The 21,179-nt window shown below is 42.1% G+C and overlaps 1 protein-coding gene and 1 long non-coding RNA gene across 3 annotated transcripts in view; one reads left to right on the top strand and one right to left on the bottom strand.

Moving 5' to 3' along the window:
- Positions 1 to 3,212: 3,212 nt before the first annotated feature.
- Positions 3,213 to 21,179, top strand: part of IFFO2 (intermediate filament family orphan 2) — a 43,888-nt gene continuing 25,921 nt past the window's right edge. For both annotated transcript variants that reach the window (XM_075190712.1, XM_075190711.1), the window contains exon 1: positions 3,213 to 3,857. In XM_075190712.1, coding sequence (XP_075046813.1) covers positions 3,253 to 3,857 — 605 coding nt within the window. In that variant the 5' untranslated portion in view covers positions 3,213 to 3,252. The remainder of the gene's footprint in view (positions 3,858 to 21,179) is intronic.
- LOC142107339 (uncharacterized) overlaps positions 9,487 to 21,179 on the bottom strand; it is a 135,845-nt gene continuing 124,152 nt past the window's right edge. Inside the window, exons 4-5 of the long non-coding RNA XR_012679946.1 lie at positions 12,422 to 12,547; positions 9,487 to 9,764 (exon numbers count right to left, since the gene is read on the bottom strand). This is a non-coding gene — a long non-coding RNA (uncharacterized LOC142107339). The remainder of the gene's footprint in view (positions 9,765 to 12,421; positions 12,548 to 21,179) is intronic.

The raw sequence follows: 21,179 nt of genomic DNA, 5'->3' as shown, positions 1-21,179 counted from the left end.
ACACCGCGTGTCACGTGTCGCACCTCGCAGACGGGTGGGTCTTACGTTGTTACTAACTCACCTGTTAATGCCACCAGCTCGTTTATAATTAGATAATTAGGAAATCATTATGATAAGTGAAAATAGACATTGCATCATTCTTTAATTAGCTTCCCATGTAATTAAACAGTGTCTGCAGTACACTTATTACACGGCTGCCAACAATTATATACAATGTCCAGGACAGTCTGCTCCTGGGCAGGTACAGCCTGGCTCCCAGGGCCCCAGGTGGGTATGTGACACTGCACACAGCTCATCCGTATGTTCTCCATTACTACAACATATAGACGGGATTTTACTCCCTTATCGCTAGAGTCTGACAAGGTCATTCATATCTTCCCTTCATTGCCATAGGCTGCTCGTCCCAATCTGGTTGTGATTTATAACCAGGACAGATGACACTGGTAATATATTATATGTATATTGAATATATCTTCTAATTGGAGAGTAGTGATGTCACTTGTGTGACCTGGCAGTATGTAGGGGGACGGGAGCTACAGAGCAGGTCATTTGGTCCTGTTGTCGAAAGATGACTCATGCGCCATTCTGGCACAGGGGGAGGGGCCAAAATTATGTTAATCGCCACAAATTGTGTCATTGAGGCTCCCATCCCGTCCCCCTTCGCTATAAAACTGTATAGCTTAAATTTTCCATACCGTCACTTCTATATAATATATAATATGTGTGTGTGTGTGTGTGTGTGTGTGTTGCCCCAGGCCTCTGTGTGAGTTGCCCTATGATGCACTTTCAGATCAGTTCTGTTTGAGCTGGAACTGAAGTGTTGGGGCAACGGGGACCGGACAGCCATGTGCAGATACCCTCATGCTTCATCTTGGAACAGGCAGCAGGGGTATCGCTAAGTCCTCAACACACCAGGCTCAGGCTAGTAACCACATGTACATGGTAATAAGATGAATATTGTTATATAGGCTTTGGAGTACTCTATAACCATTACCACATATTCCGATCAATTGGTGCAAACCACTTAAAAAAATAATGTAAACCCATCAGATAACAGTACACCCTGAGGCAGCTGCTTGTGCCCTATCTGCACCCCTGCAGCCAGGTCAGTGTGACCCTGATGTTCAAGTAGAACTGACCCAGGGAACTGGTTTGAAAACCTTTTGCCCCATTCATAATGTAGAGATGGACTAATAGAGGGACGAGAGATTTCACGTCCACTCTCCACACACAGTGACCAGACGTATAACGCCGCGTTCCCTTCTCTATGTTCTACATAAGGGCGAAAAGAGAAATTCTTTCATTGGTTCCCAAAAGTTTCTACATATGTCCTTCGTCCATCAGAACGATGTGCAGTTAGTACTGGTGTGTGGGTGTCAGTCTGACTAGATACTCTGTAGCACTGTACAGCTCTATATGACATATAAAACTATATACACAGAGGTTAATAATGGTACCTAGTGATTGTCAGCTCTAGATTCACGTCCTTCATTGTTTGGATAGGTTGGTAGTGTGGGCACAGGGTGGAGGACCTATGCTGGCAGTGCGGGTACTGCATGGGGGATTTATGCTGGCAGTGTGGGCACAGGGTAGAGGACCTAAGCTGGCAGCCCTGCCACTAACACACCTGTAGTGTAGTCACCTATACAATATAATTGTACAGTGTTATGGAACTTGCTGATGCTATGCAAAAAGATGTTGATGAGCATACGTGTCATATGTAAGCTAATTGCTATTCACATAAAACTTTATGTGGCTCAGAGGAACTCTGTGTCCAGCCAGGGGTTAAAACCTGTAAGGGGGAGGCTAAATTAAGGTATATTTTTGATTTGTTTCTAAATCCTTCTTTTCTCCCCATGAAGTATTTATGGATAGAGCTTCAGACATTGGTTTCAGATGAGTGCCTAGTCCCAATTTATGGCACGGGTCATAAAAGCTGAGGCCTCTGAAATCTCTAAGGTTTTATCAGTACATCAGCAGCTGGGATAAGTGTGAACGAAGAGAAATAAGGACACACAAAAATGTCATATTTTCTCAAGTATCATACTTATGTCTGGTGTGTAAATGAAGGAAAACTTATGATCTATTGTGTGGATGTAATATCCTCCTTGTAGGGCGTTCTGCACCCCTGCTCCCGGTGGACAATCATGCAGCGCTTCTCCTGGTACTGGGAGTACAGCTGTTGCAGATGTTTCTCCAACATTCAATTTCTTATTGAGAAGTGTCTCTTTATTCATGTCCTCCCAGCGCAGAAAGTGATCATTTGTAAGTTTTAACATTTCTGTTTATTCCTTTGAATTTTACCAGACACTATTGTAGCTATATGTACTGTATGTCATTTGTTTTGTTTTTTTAATTGTAAGCATTGTGGATGTATTTTCCATTTTAAATAACACTTAGGGGGGTATTCAATTGTTCGGCTTGACGGCCGAAAAACTTGCGCTCTAAAACTATTACCGTTAATATGGTAACATTGCGCTTAAAAACCGTTCATACCGTAATTTACTCGCTGAATTTCAGCTCGCAGCTCAGGGAGCTTTCAGCGAGTAATTACCGTATTAACGGTAATATTTTTAGAGCGCTCGATTTTTGGCGATCACGCAGTCAATTGAATACCCCCCTAAAATTCACATTTCTGTTATTAGAAATTCACATGTCAGACTTGGTATTAGAAAGCTACACAGCTGAAACAGAGGAGATCATTTGGTTTATGATAGCTCTGATGAAAGTAAATTGTGATAATTAATTTAAAGGGAGAACCAAAGGCTCCCTGGGTAATAGTGTCAGCTCTTCACAAAAAACCTTGGTGGTGGCATAGTTGCTAAAGCAAAGTTAGCGTGTGGGATAGACAGGGAAGGTTTTAATAATTTTTAACCAGGTTGGTAATATATATATATATATATATATATATATATATATATATATATATATATATATATATATATATATATATATATATATAATCAGTCGCCTATACAGGGTGTATGTATATAATCACACACATGCACACAGTCGCCTATACAGGGTGTATGTTGTATATAATCACACTGTGCATGTGTCAGTCCTCCGCTGTCCTTGCCCAGGGACCACTGATGTCACCCGTCCCACCCCCAGCCATCAGCAGTGCACAGAGGGAGTGGGTCAGGGCGGCCCTGCCGTGCGCTATAGGGCGTGCCAGGCATCGGGGGCGTTCTGTGCGATCTACAAAGCGCAGCAGCTGCGGCTTCTCGGTGATAGCCATGGACGTGCCTTATGCAGCAGCCGCATAGGAAGCTCCATCCTCGGGACACGGGGCCGCAGCCGCGGATGGGAGGCAGGATGATGAATTCCATGGTCTTTGGAGATATGATGCGGGACCTGGAGTCCCCCCCGGGGACCGGAGCCGCCCCGGGCACCGCTGTCACTATGGCGCTGCGCAATGACTTGGGTTCCAATATCCACGTTTTAAAGACCCTGAACGTGCGTTTCCGATGCTTCCTGGCCAAGGTGCATGAGCTGGAGCGACGCAACCGGCTGCTGGAGAAACAGCTGCAACAGCAGTACTCCCAGTACCAGGAGGAGCGCCGCATGCGCTTCAAGACCTTCCACCGGGACCAGGGGGTGCAGACTGACCCGGAGCCCCCAGTGCCCCAGCTGACCAATGCCAACCAGCTGTACAGCCGCATGCCGGGCACCATCTGGAGTTATACCCACGTGCGGCGCACAGGGGGTGGCCTGGAGACCTTGCAGGGGCCAGGGGTGTCCTGGACACATCCAGATGGAGTTGGCGTCCAGATAGACACCATCACCCCAGAGATCCGAGCTCTGTACAATGTGCTGGCTAAAGTCAAGAGGGAGAGGGACGAGTACAGAAGGAAGTAAGTGCCCCCCGATCCTGCCACACCCCCGATCCTGCAGCCCAACTTCTAATCCCTCTCTATATACCCACAGCCCCAACATACTGTCTCTTATCCTACTCCTGTCATTGCATTGTTGGTAAACACCGTGTACTGGGGTGCAGTATCACCCCCCATATAATGCTGTCTTATATGCAGATATCTTGTGAGACAGACATACCCTGTGATTACATTATTGCAGTGACTGTGATGCAGTGATTATTATAGCTTCCCCTGATTTGTGCTGACTGAGATTACAGCTGACACTTTCTCAGGGTGACAGGACTGGGGAAACCTAACCACTGAGTCACCCCATCACCCACATGTGAGGATAACTCACTTCTCCATCTGTCTTCGCCTAATTCTTCCTGAAAGACCATAATTCAGGGCAGATTGCTCAGTGTATAGATGGGGTTTAATGGGCAGGGCTGCTGTATTGAAAGTATATATAGACTCCATCTATATTAAGTATGAGGCAGCTTCAGTATATAGTTTTAGGACTGTCTGCATCAGATAGAGGACCAGATGGTGAGCGCCTGTAAATTTAGCATCTGTGTCTAGATAGGAAACCAGTGCAGTTGGCTTATAATTAAGCCGCACTCTTCCCACGTGGAATGCTAAAATAGGAATAATGTGTGTGGCTCTGGTTATTGTTAGTAGGAATCACCATACCATGCAGATATGTGCTAAGTATATACTAGGAGAAATGGGTGATTCTTGGAGTATGGTTTTCAAGATCTAAGACCACTTATGTCTGATCAGGGTCTTGGGGTCACACATTGCTGGATATCCTGTAGGACAGATCCAGCATCCTCAGTCAGCAAGTGGTTAATCCAGGACTCATGTATCAAAGATCATTGTGTTTGTACAAGTAGTTTCCAGTTTGGAAATTGTGTATTTGTAGCATATGGAAGTCTCCAGGATTTTGTTTTTTTAGCATCTGAGAACCAGCCGTAACCACTGAGTACTGACCTGACAATAAGTGTGTGTGTGTGTGTGTGTGTGTGTGTGTGTGTGTGTGTGTGTGCGAGATTATATCTCTATATATATATATATATATATATATATATATATATATATATATATATATATATCTATCGAGAGTTTAATGTTAGAGCAGACTCCGATTCCTGCGTTTCCTCGTCTATAAATACTTGGACGCTGAGTAAAACTGCACAGATTACAGCACAGCTGCTGCCTGAGTATACTATTATATCCCTCTTATTCTGCATCAGATTGATGCTTAACCCTTCATTAGCAGGAACAATATCCAACCATTTCTAAATCTGTAAATATAGATGTTACCTTGTTGAGTGCTTTTGCTTATTGGGAACACATCATACTTCATAGATCTGAGCTCTCTTAGAAACTGTAACTTAAGTATTTAAGGTGATTTTGAAAGTGTTCAGGTTAAGATCTCACAAGGTCCAGAATTATTGCTGCTTAGCTGGAACCCAATTTTGTGTATGACCCCCCCCCCCCCCCCCCCATTCCCGTCCTGTGGGTCAGATCCTGGGTGGCAGACACCGATGCTTTCTCTGGAGAGATGGGAAATACGCAGGAAACGTATCCTGCGTTCCTGAGTCACATCCAGAAATTGTTCCCTGCAGTCAGAGATACTTATGGTGCTTGTCTGATTCATGGAAGCAAAATAACTTCTAAACTCTGTACAGGGGTTCCTACAATTGTTAGTACAAGGCCATGGTCATTGTGGACACTCTGGTTTGACCTTTAAAAAAAAAGTTTTTCTGCAAGTTTTTTTTATTAGCATTGATCACAGACATTACTGAAATACCACAGGGAAGGGGTTATTTACAAAAATAAAAAGTGCAAGTGTTCAGGGAGAACGCACAGCACTTAATCAGCAATCCAAAATGATGTTTGATCAATCTAGTGCTATTTAAGCAATAAAAACATATTTGCAGTTGCTCCGAATTACTGTATCCTTGCAATTTTGCATTGGTTTGTTAAATAGTAGATTAGTAACTTGCTGTTGAACCCACCAGAGACTAAGTGGTATTTACTCAGTGGCCTGTCTGGATTAGCACTTGTCACTCTTCTGAATAAAGCGTTTGTATCTCGTGACTGGCCTTAAACTAAATACTTTACCTGTGCTGAAATAATGTCCCCAGGCTGTGTGGATGGTGAATATTTTCCTGAGAAGGTTTCGGATTGTTTCAGCAGGATGGAGCACCGTGGAGCGTGAGAAGTTTGTTGGTGTGGTGCCAAATATATCTGCGTCACAGTGAAATATGTGTCTGTTTTGGGATGGCTGAGGTCAACCTGGTAACCGGTGGGTGATTCAGCCCATCCGGACAGTAATGTGAATTTTGGTCTCCTTGTACCTCCTAAGGATGTTTCTCTTGTCACATCCTCACTGGTGACCGGTGCACGACCGTCTTGAATCCTTGTGAAAACCGTTGTATAAATCCGAGGTATCCACCTAACAGCTTGTAACGCCCGGCGTGGTCACACGGACAGGAGCAGTAGTACTTACACCGTTGCAGAGACTCAAGTTCAAAGTTCGCTCTCCTGAAAGTGACAACCCCCCCCCAAACGTGAAATTCAGGATATGTCACTAAATGCAAACTCTGTGTACAGGTCACTGTCCCTTCAATCAGGAGTGTGTATATTAGTGTCTGAATGTACCACAGACTGCTATATAATCACTGAACCTAGAATAGAACATTCATTAATATGCACTAATATCAGGAACTTATTAGCATCAGTGATATTTCATATTAGACTTTGATTTGTGGGGGAAACAGTTTTCCTATTCGCCCCTACTGGGTGTCCCTGCAGTGGACGATGTCTGGCTATAGATATAAAGGTACATTCAATATCATGGTCTGTCTGACTATGAGAACTTGTGTCTAAACATTTACTTTTGACTTGGCTGTCATTACAGATCCGGAGTCTCCTAATTCCCTAAACAGACCTGTATATACTCGAGGACAGACTGTTGGGCCATTTACATCATATTAAAACCTTAATGAATGAAAATTCATAACTATTTCCTTTCTATCCATCCCACCTTCTGCTGACCTCCCCAGGAGTCTCTTCCATTAAACAATTACATTTTGTGCAAAAAAAAAAGAGGTTCTTTCCTGCATTGTTCTAAGTTGTCTTCTGTCCCCAAGCTTTGTAATTTATGGTATACTAAAGTATCTATCCCTAATAAATGGAACATTGTATCCTTACAGCATAGGTTCCATTGTTTGACTGGGTCAGATTTGAATACATCCAGCATTAAACCGTATTGCTCAGGAATGGTGATCAAAGCTCTCGGCAGGAAAGTCTCTGGGCCATGTTTGTTCCTACAGACAGCAGTATGAAGTAATTCCACATTGTAGCAGTTAATGTCCTGTGTTTGTGGCATTGCTAGGTGTATTGTTTAGTTACCTGAGCTATCAGCAGACTATAGCACACAGGGTTACCCTGTCATTGTATTACAGCATGCTCCGACTTGTTTTATAAACTTATTGTCTAACATATTAATTCCCGTATCTCTGTGAGGGTTTTATTCCTCTAATTTGCTGGCTGAGCCAGTGTTATCACTTCTAAATGACCTTTACTAGTTTGTATCATTGGCTGTGCACTGAATTACTGCGTAAGACTGTAATCCGGTGCTGACCAGACTGTATATTACCTGGGCCTGTTCCAGTCCAGGATATACTATGGTGATGGGGGCCGCATCGGGACCCTCCGTTTGGCATTTACAGAGATTCCGTTGGGGTTTCATGGCTTTTTCACACTCTTGTTACCTGTTAGAACGAATAGTATCAATATTTGTGGCCCAGTGAGCTTACAGTCTTTAGTTGGATTTGGTATGTAAACATTCAGTTGCCCCTCGATGACGAGTATTTATCCTGTGAATACCGTGGTGTCTGTGTTGAGGTGTGACATATATATGTGGAATTTCGAGGAGGCTAATTCTAGGAACCAAAATCCTGGTCGGTCTCACATTTGTATCTGTTGCTTTGTGCTTTTCTTTTAATATTTTATTTTTTCAGTGTATCCCTCTTAAAATAATGCACTTTGAGGTATTTAAGTCAGCGAGATTCCATTCACAGCGCTACCCGAGGGCATCTCGGTAAACCCCTAAATGCAATAAATATTACCCTTTTGTGAGTCCTGATTAAACTCATTTTGGATCCTAGAGTTTATCATTAAACTTTGAGTAAAAAAAAACCTTTAATATTACAGCAGCTTAAACTTTGTTCCCTGTGTAATGAAGACACACAGTGAATGTAACTGGATATTACATTAAATAATAACAAATAAAAGTTTGAGTTCACGCCTGCGTTGAGGAGACCCCCCCTTTAGCTTCGGGTTGTTATTGCAGTAGTTTAGACCACTTTTCCACTCTTGAGTGTTAATATGGAGAGGATTTCTGCCTAATCTCGCATGCGGCTGAGGAAAGTAGCACAAGGTGGTGTTAATTTTCCAGGTGCTATAGTTTAATCAACGGCAGCTAAACTCTTAAGGGTCTGTGAGATCTCATTTCATGCCTGTTTGTATAACGTAGCTCCGAATCCTCCCTGGTTTTTGCTGTGTGGGGCAATAAGCATCGCCCAAGGGGGTCATATCAGTGAAAAGAAGTTCTATTAACTGTAGCTTTCTCCTTTTTTTAATCAGTGACACATGAATCAATAGCGCTGGCATGAGACCGGTAACATGTTATGTGACCTTGGCCTGTGTGTCTGGTTTAGGTACAATAGACGGGTAACACAGAATATATTTATATTGTAGTGGTCGGCTGACTCACTAGATCTACCAGGAAAACACAAAAGCCATTTGCTTATTAAAGAATAGGTCCTGTAAACACATTTATATAACAAGGTGTGTAATGGATGTACCTTCCAGACAATCACTACTGAACCTTCAACAAACACCTATTCGTAGAAGTTCCTCATACAAGTTTATTATCCTACATAGAACAATTGTTCGCCTGAAATCTTTAGGTTACAAAGTGAGGCGATGAATACATTTTATAATTTTTATAGACCATTTTATGAGGCAAAAACAAATAACTTTCAGATTGTTAGTTCTGCTAAAGTTTTATTGCTTTATACAATAAACAGATAAATCCTCCTTCCCCTGTAATTTTGCTACAGGGACTCCTTGTAAACTTAATACAGGGCTGGCCCCCTAAATGGCGGCATTACACCCCTTGTAATGCGTGTCTGGTGTTACTGAGGCTCCCTCCCCGTCAGTTACTAACTTACCTTTTATTAGCAGATGTTTATCCATATACAGTTTACTTTACATGAGACTGTTACATTGTTTAGGGGTCTTGTCAGTTATCTTATAGACTGTGCCCTCTTATCTCTCTGTATGTATTACCCAGTATTGTTTTATTGCTGTGCTTGTTCCCAATTGTAAAGCGCTACGGAATCTGCTGGCGCCATATTACTAAATGATGATGATACACCAGCAACAACTCCTACACGGATGGTGGGATATTAATTGTGGAAGGAGGATAATTTGTCGCCTTGTATCAAAGCTGCAAAACCACTTATAGATCCAAAGACACCACTTTTCTATCCCCTGTACCAATACGACTGCCCCATGAGATTCAGATAGAAGAAACAACACTGGTATAAAACAATTGTCACTGTCACATTTTTTAAGTCCATTAGAAGAATACAACTGAAGCTATAAAGTGGGCATACATCTGACTGTATTGATACAAGTAACTAAAACAAGCTCTTCCATTTTATCACAATAATTGTAATTTATGAAACCACTAGATACATGTGAATGTTATTACTTGTACGCTGGCCTGTTTAGCGTTGAGTGGTCCTTTAATCTGTGCAGGCGTTAGAAATGCTGGAATCTCACTGCGTCCTGGAGATGTTGTGCCAGCCTGATGGGTGTTGAACATTCCTGAAATGATTGTAAGAGGAGTTTTGTTATTTTAATTGCTTCCACCTCGGGCACCCTCCCTGCACACAGCTGGTCATTATCACTGGCCTTGTTCTGTATTACCTGCCCACCCATAAGACAAATGTTATGACACAGTGAGTGTAAATATAGACTTGTAATGTCACTGCTATTATACGCTGATCTGGTGCTGTGTGATGTTTAGTGCTGCACGGTCGTCTTTACTGAATTAGATACACCAACATCAGCCCAGAGATTAATGAATACTTTGATTATATAATTTGATTCATATAATAAACATGTCTATATTTAGAAAAATGTATAACTACTGAATCAGTTGATGAAGGTAATTGCTTTAAAAGCTTTCTGATTCAGCTATGGCCCTTAAAATGCACTTTCAACACAGACTGTAGATGTAGCCATTTTGTACATCAGTGACATCACTGGCTCCTAGTGACTGGATAGGCTACATTCTCAGTGATGTCACTGGTTCCTAGTGCCTAGATAGGCCTCATTCTCGGTGATGTCACTGGTTCCTAGTGACTGGATATGGTACAACTCATATGGACTAATAGACGGTTTAGTAGTAGCCCATCTTCCCTCCTGTCTCCATACCTGTTCTTCCACTCCGTCTCTACTGTATCTGCCTGCCTGGAGTTTCTGAAGTACTGGTACTTTGTGTTTATTGTTCTGTACTGTCTTACCCTGTATAGTCTACTGTTTGTACCATGTACGGCGCTGCGGAAACCTTGTGGCGCCTAACAAATAAACGATAATAATAATAGTAGGTTTTAACGCGTTTTCCATGAGCTTTACCAATAAAATCTATTGTACCGTTAGCATGCATTAACGTGTGAGTAATAGGTTGTGCTGCTTCCTAAAATTGTAAGAGCTTTGTTAAAATTTTAGAACGTAGCGGTGGGAACGAGCTCATAAGAAACTTATACACAGCAGATAGGTGTGATGTAAGAATCATCCACTGTTCTTATATCTGTCTACAGGAATATACCTATATATTGTATCCCTATGAATTTAACATTCAACAACTGTTGTATCTAGATAAAAGGACAGTAAATCATGTTTCTTTCTCCACTATAATTGTATCTGATTTTAGTGCCATGACTCTTTATTTAGTATTTACAGAAATGTTGCTTTACCTGATGTGGAACAGGTTCCATGGGAGACATCTGTGTATATTCTACTGTGCTGGGATCAGACATGTTAGGTTTACTAATGTAGCATGAAATCAGTTTAGTGCTGATAACTCTTTCTACTATTCCATACAATCAGACCTTCTGTATATGAAACCGACATTCTATGCTGGACTGTAAAGGTTCACGAGCTGGTAGCTGAGAGGTCTGGTAATTGCTGAATAGTCTTCTACCAATTGGAGTAATTGAAATTTGGATCCCAGTGTTTGTTACGGAGAGAAAAAAAAAAGTAATTTTTCTCTCTCAAAAGCTGAGCTCTGTTTGCAGTGATTTTAGTTTGCTTGTCCCAGAGTTTAGTGCACCAAACTGCAGGATATCATCCATTCAGCAGCTTCCATATTGCGTCTCCATTTTATTTGATTGAGGCGCTTTCTCCAATGTATAAATTAGATTTGTAACCTGTGTTATTGGTTCCCAGCAGTCTGTGATTTCAGATTACCAGTAGACCCGTCAGATAGTAATTCTGTTTACTTGTTTCCTGTTGCAGTCTCTTCAGATATTCATTGACACTGTACCATTCAGAGTTTCACTCCTATCTTCTTTAAACGGCTCTTGTGCTGATCTTATATAGTTCAAATAATGAACTTTTAGTCTAGGGGAAATGGATAGATGAAAATAGGAAACACAGCTCCCTTGTGAAGTTATCAGTGAAGCGATTTGAAATTGTGGTCAAAGCCACTTAAGACTCCCGCAGACATTTTCTTGTTTTCAGCAGCAGCAGGGTGGTTGTTTTCAGTACAGGAGTGAGAGCTCCTATTTTATCAAAAGGAAAAGACCTGTAGCGTTGACCACATAGGAATCATTCTGTCTTTCTTTCATTGCTAGACAATCAGAGCACACATATCGGTCACTTTTGTTTTATAACGAATGCTAAAAACAGTAACCTCAGAGACATAACTGTATTGAAGTCTGTGCTGTGCAATAAGTTGAATCATATGATTAACGTGCACTTACTGCAATATGATTGATTTTCAGTCACATGAGTCCATGATGTTATTTGGGACAAATTTGTTCATTTAGATTTTTGATTGTATTGGTCCAGTATATGTTTCTTTAAACTCCATTTAAAGAAACAAAACAAAAACCTAAAAACTATTTTGGCATCTGTTACACCGGGCCGGTAGCAGTGACAGATGAATGAGTGTTTGGGCATTGGTCAGAAGCTCGCATTAAGTGCCAGATTTGGGATGAATTGATGTAGATCGCTTCACTTGTCTCTTGTCAGTTCAGATGCATCAGTTTAGAACAAGGACGACCTGCAGTGACTGTCGCCGTTATACGGCTTCTAGCGCGTACCGCGGGACACAGGATTTACTGCATAGACGCGTGTGATAGACTGTGACTAGCAGTGTCCTGTATGTTGGTGTTATATCCTGTGTTGTGGTCATGTAATATTAACCCCAGCGAGTTGCTGATAACATGAGACACCACACATGGTAACATACTTACTGCAAAATGTCCATCTTAACCCCATTTTGGACCACGCCGATCCCTGCTGCTCTTATTAACGAGGCTCCGCACTCCACCAAACGGAAGGACCCTGAACATGGGAATAACCTCTCTAGTCCTTTTGTTCTAAAATGACAACATTTATTGCTCAGCAAAGTCAACCAAACACAATGAATAGTTGGATATCTGTCAGACTTGGCCATACGTGTACAGCACGTGTGTGGCCATATTGGACAGGTCCAATCAAGGACCGTGATCAGTCGTACAATGGCTGCGTACGCAATCACACACACTTACTATCTGAATGATCCTGTTCTCACATTGCTTGGGAGCAGCATCCTTTTTTGGACCAGAACTTGCTGGAAAGTTCTGGCCAATTTGGTCTAAAATGTCCAACGTGGCTGGCTGAAGATTGTGGGTATGATTATTTTAGAAGAGTAGGAAATATAGTGTACTTACCACCTGCAGACAGTGGAGGCAGCCATATTATAGGAGACCGTAGCTGCTCAATTCAATAGGAGCCAGTGACATCACTGAGAGTGCAGCCAATCCAGTCACTAGGGATCAGTGACATCACTGAGCGCGCAGCCTATCCAGTCACTAGGAACCAGTGACCTCCATAAGGCACTTCATGCCTCAGTGATTACACTAGGAGCTAGTAATTTGGAAGGGTGCCTTCAGTGTTTTACAGAAAGGCTACAGATACAGGCAAAGGGTGCATCTTAGTCCAGCTCAAGGCTGGGTTAATGTCCAGATGCCATGAGGATTATCCTCTGTAGATTGTTCAACATCTCATCACGTTTTGCAGTATGTAGCACACAGATGTCGGACAGACTGTGTGTCTCCACTAATTCAGTACATTTGGAGGGATTTTTACCTAGACAGGGCACAATGTTTATTATAATCTTCAGCTAGGACCAGCTGAAATTGACCAGATTTATGTAGTAATACTAGAGGACAATGAACTCATCAGTTTGACCGATAATTGTCAAAACAGTCTCTTAAAATAGACCACAGTGAAATGGGAGCTGGTGCCTTAGACATGCACCTCGTCCCTCACTTGTATTACAGGCGTGTGCGGTTAACTCCTTCATCTCCCATAGACATCTAATGAACAAACCGATGTATTGGGGGAATGATGGCACGTTGGCTTTATTCTGTGCACTGGATCAATGTATTTTCGAGGTTGACGTGAATACTCTGATGACTAATAGATGAGCGATCTCTCTGGCAGGAGAAGGGTTAGTCTGTCCCACCTGTCATTCTGAGACATGAATAAGGAATGTTGGGATGTTAACTACGTGGGTGCCGACACGTTTTCACTTGCGGAATGAGATGCTGCGATGACTTCATGAGGTAATTTCGGGGTGCTATTGGTACATGTCTGTGCTCCCACGTTTAGGAAACGAATAGTTGAGGTTATCTGAGAAATTGGCACTGGAAGCATATTAGGACCATAAAGTCCAGGGGATAAATGTATCAAGCTGCGAGTTTCCGGTGGGTTTGAAAAGTGGAGACGCTGCCCATAGCAACCAATCACATTCTAGTTCTTTATTTAGTACATTCTACAAAATGACAGCTAGAATCTGATTGGTTGCTATAGGCAACATCTCCTTGATACATTTACCCCCGGGAATTATCAGGTGATATAAATGGTCTCATTGTGAATCTGCAGCATTGTCGGCCAGCAGCCCAGGGTCACCTCTATGATATTCTGGCATTAGAACAGTTACTGGTTCTGCCGCTATTGTTGGCTTATAGCTCATTAAATGCAGTATCCTGATATTCATGGATGTCACCTGGTTCAAGTAATAGACCGTTTCACTGGATAAAGGTCTCCACTCGGCCAAACTAGATGAATGTATTCACCAATAAAACCTACACCTCACATTTTTATATTTCTATTATGTGTAAAGTCACTTAACTATTCATTGATTTGGAAAAAGAAGACACTGTTCGTGCCTGGGCCGCGCCCTCCGCCACAGCTGACCGGGGGCTTTGCTGTGAATATGTCACAATTTTGTAGGTTGCGTCACTTTGCCTGAGGGAAATTTGCACTGTTCTACTGTACAGTAAAACAAGGTTCTTTCTGCATATTGACCTATTGCTGTCCATTTATAGAGATTAACTGCATGTAATATGCTATCTATAAGTTGTTTGTGTCCCCATTTAGCAGGGAACTGGGACGGTGGATAAGGGATGTATTCGGTTTTGCTGCCACCAGGCCTGTCTGCAATAATAGGCCCAATCAATGAGGTATAGTTTGGTGGCTCTTTATATAAACCTTGGATCCCGCTCTTATTGGCCTCTTGATGTTACATTCAATATCTACACTTCACAGTTGTAATTAATTTCCATGTGTGCAGTTAATGTTTAATGAGTAAAATGTTTGCATGGGCATTTTCTGGGCGCAGCGTCCTCTGGATCTGGCACCGCACTCCCTGTACATGGATGAGGTCCGTCAAGTGACAAATTGCAGCTTGGGGTTTAAATAACAATCTTGTTTTGTCTGCCGGGTTATTTCCTAATTGTCTCGTCTGGCTGGGATCCAGAAAGCGGGTATGAGTCAGGATCGCTGTGCCCCTGTGCAGGGACTGGCAGCTGCTCCTGTGTGGCTTCCTGTTTCCTATCACAGGCTGCCGGTGGCTTCTTGGTGCTGTTCTATGAGCCAGCTAGCCTTGCTGACTTCTAGGATCTTAGGATTTGGCACAATAAGCAAGTTTTAGAAATAGTCACTGACCTTCATTGTAAAATGTTCTGCTGAACGCTTCCCAGAATCCTCGGCTTCAGTGCAAAGCAGAATGCTGGTTACACAGCAGAATTGTTCTATTACTTTGTATTCTAAAGTACACTTGGTTGTAATCATTGGGTGTAGTAGAGGCTTCATCATCATTTATATAACGCCAGCGTATTCTGTAGCGTTTTACAACTGGGAACAATCACCGTAATAAAACAATACTGGGTAATAGAGAGAGCGGTAAGAGGGCCCTGCTCGCAGGCTCAGGGCTGTAACCAGAGCTGTGCAATGGGGCAACTGCAGAGGGCGCAACTCTGAAGGGGGCGCTGTTTATGAGTATTTTAGGCTCATTTGGTTAAAATTGAGGGCAAGGGGGGTGACAGTTTTCTTTCTCACCCCAGATGCTTAAATTTTAAAGTACAGTTCTGTGCAAGCTTACAATCTATAGGACAATAGGCGTTGGAAACATACTAGTAGGTTAATTGGCTGCTATCAAAAATTGACCCTAGTCTCTTTCTCTCCGTGTGTGTGTGTGTGTGTTAGGGAATTTAGACTGTAAGCTCCAATGGGGCAGGGACTGATGTGAGTGAGTTCTCTGTACAGCGCTGCGGAATCAGTGGCGCTATATAAATAAATGATGATGATGGATACATGAGGTAAGTGCTACATATTGGTTCAGACAGATCGCAAAGGTAAAACTTGCTTAGGGGATTATATGTTCCACTCACAAAGGATTGTTGTGTTAGCTGTGTAGAGGGTGGTAATAGGGGTAACCTAGGGAGGGTAAGAGGGTGGTTTTGGAATTTATAAGCTTGTCTGAAGAGGTGGGTTTGAATAACACTTGAAGGCTTGTAGAATTCCCCCCATCACACAATAAGACTTTCCTCTGGTCTTCAAAGTGGGTGCAGCCCGAAAAAAGTCCTGTAACTGGGAATGGGAATCTGAGTCTGTCAATGCTGTGACCTTTCTTCTGGCCGTGTTGCTACGTGCGTGGAGTTTGCGTGTTTTCGTGGTTGAAGGCATACTGGTAGTTTAATTGGCTGTGTGTGTTTGTGTTTTAGAGAAATGTAATTGTAAGCTGAACAGGGGCAGGGAGTGATGAGTGAAGTTATCTTGTTGTACATCTCTGGAATATGTTGGTGCGGTCTACATGAAGGCTACTGGTACGATCTGATAGATTAGCAGTCTCCGTCTATGATAAAACACTCTGCTCCCTCCCCCAGCTTCCTAGCAGACCTGGGGAGGCAGTAGGAAGTGTGAATTACTCTGTCTGACACAGTTCTCTCATTCACACAATGGGCTGAGGTCGCCTCATTGCTCCGAATACCCAGTAATATGAACGTTGTTTCCCCTGCACCTATAGGGAGGTCAGAGGGCCCCAGTGGGTGTTTGTACCAAGTGTCACATAATTGTGTTTTACATACATGTACACTGTGTTGCCTTTTTTTTTGTTCCCTTTCAGTTCGTTAACGCAGTTGAAGATTTACATTCATCTCAACGGGAGCGCGTTGTAAACACAATGTCATGCAGCGACGTGTGTGTAACATGACATTCTGTTTCGTCACACGCGTGTTTGAAAAAGAGCATGTTGGAGGCACTTGTAAATGCATACATAAATGCCATGTGTTTTTAACATGCGCTTCTTAATCCAGTGCCAGTGTCTATGTAGCCAAAGATGCAGAATTTGGATAAACTGCCCTTGGAAATGGGAATTCCAGACCTCTGTACTGATCTGCCTCCGTGTGCCGCTGCATTAGCATTATGTTACAAATAACATGTACAGGAATATTCTCTCTAAAATTAGATGGTCAGTATTTTTGTGTACCGTATATACTCGAGTATAAGTCGACCCGAGTATAAGCCGAGGCACCTAATTTTACCTAAAAAAACTGGGAAAACTTATTGACTCGAGTATAAGCCTAGGGTGGGAAATGCAGCAGCTACTGGTAAACAGGAGACATATGTAAGTGATGGAGGGGAACTAATATCTTACAGTTTCTGGTGGATCCAGCAGGACATGGCAGATAGGTTGGGAAAATTGGAGTCTAATATCTCCCTGAATATGTTACCTAAACTAACATTTTAGTTCCTGTTTTTAGCAACCATTGCTACCAGCGCCTGAAATATGAGCAAATTGATGCTGTAGTGATTAAAACCCTGGTTGTGGCGGGCTACTAAAAGTTGCTGCACCTTACCAGAATCATGGAGTTTTCCTCCCTCGGGGTCTTCTCCACTGCGCTGTTGGGATCGCTAGATTTTTATAATGAGTGTCCACAATTAAGGGTCCAATGTGCAAATAGGCTGCAAGTCAAAGCCCCAGTTCCATGTCTCCTCATTGCGCCAGTTAATGCCAATTACATTTGATGCTATTGTTGCTGAGACCTCCTCCGCAGTGGAACGCATGTGCGTTCCACAGACAGGAAGTTCGGCATTTGGAACGCAAGTTTGCGTTCCAAATGCCGAACTTCCTGTCAGTGGAACACACATACGTTCCACTGTGGAAGTTAAAAGCTGAGGGACGGGAGAACAGGAGTTCACTCGTGTATAAGCCGAGGAGGGCTTTTTTCAGCACAAAAAATGTGCTGAAAAACTCGGCTTATACACGAGTATATACGGTAAGTCTTTCCATGGCTGTATAGGGCTTTGATATTTGAAGTTACAGGAGGTGTTTTTTTCATAAACTGAGGAGGAGACGTTTTGTTTCTAAGCACAGACGTGTCTATGATGGACTACAAATCACTTAATGTGCCTCCAGTTAATATCCAATTAAACATTTTGTTTTCAATTGGCCGTGGTTCCAAACGAACATTAGTCTTCCTGTTCTGAGCCTCCACCCAGACTGAAAACAACCCCCCAGCAATAGGGACCTGGTATTGCAAGGGTTAATATATTTGGCATTGACTAATGTTGCACCCATCAGCTACACAGTGGAGGCAGCCATTTTGTGGAGTGAACCAATCATGAAAACACACCCTCAGTTGATGAGGATCCAGCGGCATCGATGAGGCACATCACTGAGGTATAACATTCAATAGAATAAAGCGTCATGTCACAATGAATGGATAAGGCTGCCTTAAAATGAATGTTGATTGAGGCCACAAAATGGCTGCCAGAGCTGTGGTAAATCTGTGACAGAAGACTTGCACAGCTAGATGTCGGTGTCTCGGTTATCCCTTATGCAGATATTTCCAGAGGGGAATGACCCACAGGATAAATTTCAGATCATTGCCTTGAAATATTGGCCAATTCTCCAGATGTAAACAGTACTGACCAAAGTCCTTTGTACGTAAAGGTCACGCCAGCCCCCATCCTAACCCTTTCAGCTGTGATCTCCCTCAGACCTCTCCCCTATATTCCAATTTGTCAATAATATGTATCGTTGCTAATTGTCATTAGTATTTCCTGCTCCTGTATCAGATTATGCTCTATACTTGGGGTCTGCTAATGGTGAGGGGATGCTGAGCTATCTGTAGCGATGAATAAATCATAGGCCCTTGTTACTTTCCTATAGACTCATGACATTGTTCTTTAAAATTCTGGCACGAAATCCCCTTTTGTGTATTAAAGCGAAGGCGGCAGGGAGATTGCGGCATTGCAGAGTGCCACGGGCTTGTGTTTTCCTTCGTCAGCTGAATTTACTTGTCAGGAATTAGCAGTCAGGTCAGGCAGTCGTCAGGCTGAGCATCGAGGGTGGGGGGCAATCCGGGGTGGGCCTGGGTCTGCTCTGCAGCTCAATATCTGGGACAACCAGGATTACATAGAAAGGAGCCTCTTAATACTGCTGGAGAATTAGTGGAATCATTTTATAACAGGGTGCATATAGGTTCATTTGCTGTAACTTATAGTAACCAGATACTGGTTTTGACTGATTATATAACAATTTATGTTTATATAGTGTTACAAAATAATACTTTACACAGAGTTCACTTAGAAGATGATATTAAAAACAAGTTTTGCTACAAATAAAGCAGTTTATATTGCAACATAGTAACAGGGATTTTGTTTATTTGTTTACTTGAATGATTGTTTATAAATCTGGGTACACGCCTATACAATCATACAGATCTGATTTCACCAACGACTGAAAGTCCGGATGAGCAGCAGATTCCTGTGTACACACCTACATGATTTACCTTCAGATCTGTGATCTTCATCTCTCATAACCATCTGTTGAAAAGATGGTGACTCTGTACACTGTACAAATATCTGCCTGCACTGCTGGTGGCGAGTGCGTGCACACTGCCACATTTGCCCGACATCGTTCTATTGTTGATCGTGATTTTAGGAAGTTTTATAAAATCAAATCAGACGTTACGATGTGTTTTGGTATGATAAAACATGATTGTGGGAGCGTACACAGTTTTACAATATCAGACCAAACAGGCGTGAACTGTGTGATCTGCAGGATAATTGTATTGATGTGTACCCAGCATAAGTCAATACAGATCATGCATGGATCAGTCACTATGGCGACTGTGATGTCATCAGAATGCGACAGATTAGCGTCTTGCTCGCTGCATCTGTGAAATGCTCTCTCTCCTCTCTGGGTGTTTACATTACCCTGTTATTGCTGATCTCAGGCTCTTTGTTCTGCGGAATGTGTGCTCGCCCCTTTCATGCATTCTGACCCTCTGGCGAATAACAACCCATTCAGTGACCCTTCAGCCTTTTGACATTAAACAAAGTGCAGGTATTAAATAATGGTGACATTTGTGCAGTCTTGTGTTCAATAATATAACGTATGTATGTTTTGGGTGTGTTGAGAACTGAATGCCACACACTTCTCTTGTACACATCGGACTTACATTCCAAACATCTACAAAGCTGTTTCATGTACTGGATTTTCTTCATTTTTTTTCTTTTTGTGTACAAACCGAATCAGGGCTGGGACATAACTTAGGGGCAGAACTGGACAAAATAATACAAATAATATAATAAATCAGGAGCCAGCTGGTTAAATCTAGGAGCCAGTAGCATCTTTTTAATACGTCAGGGAAGATGTGCTAGTGACATCAATAAGAAAATTTGCGTTTTAAACACTATATTGTTAAATAATACTGTTAAATTGTCTTTTTTTTTTTTTCTTTTAGACTAAAAAAAGGACAAAATGTATATTTTTACAAAGTGTTTTTTCATGATTACTTATGGAAATGTCTTAGTCTGTTTAGTTCTCTAGTCTCTACTTTACTTGAATATGACGTGCTATGTGTATTCTATAAAAGTAACGCTTGTACTAAGGCTCTTACTAAACCACTTTTCAGCCATTCGCATTACAAGCGGTTGAGAAGTAGCGATCTAACGTTCTAGAATACGGAGTACAAAGGACAATCCTAAGGACTAGTTAAAGTTTCCTCTACATTATGGGCCTGTGCACATTTACTGGGAAAATGAAGAATAAAAGCTTTTTATTTTTTGCTTTATTTTGAGATTTTATTTTCATAAAGCAGTTTTACTGTGTAGAAGTCAGGATGACTGGAATGTACAGAATAATAGTTATTACAGCAGCATAAGGCTCCTAGCTGTGACTGTTGTATATTCACCTTTAAGGTTATTGCACAGAGGTGATGTTCATGTCCCGACTCCCTGACATAATGCTGTGGTTAGGTTATTAACGCCAAAATTCTGCCAGGTCTATATAAAGATCCTGAAAATATGTAACAAAGCGCATCCTGTTTCTGGACAGAAATATCTCGTATGAGGCCGCTGCTTATTGTTCAGAGTTTGCCAAACTGAGGAGAGAAACATTGTATCCATTTATCTCTGCTTCACAACAGTACAAATGTATTTATTCCTTAAAATAGATAAACTTCATCCACAATTTGAAACATTATTTGATACAATGCTACTAATACTGTCCTAAAATGCAGCTTTGTAATCCATGAAACCAGGATGAAAGAGGATTCTCATCTGTGAGGGAGAAAATGGATATAGAGTATAATCTCTCAGATGTACATGCAGTGCTGAGCGATCTGTCATCTTTATAGAGTGTTAGTCTGGACTCTATAATATTATATGCTACAT

Source organism: Mixophyes fleayi, chromosome 11 (assembly GCF_038048845.1).
Source record: "Mixophyes fleayi isolate aMixFle1 chromosome 11, aMixFle1.hap1, whole genome shotgun sequence".
Lineage (NCBI taxonomy): Eukaryota > Metazoa > Chordata > Amphibia > Anura > Limnodynastidae > Mixophyes > Mixophyes fleayi.
This window is presented reverse-complemented; position numbering and strand designations above follow the sequence as displayed.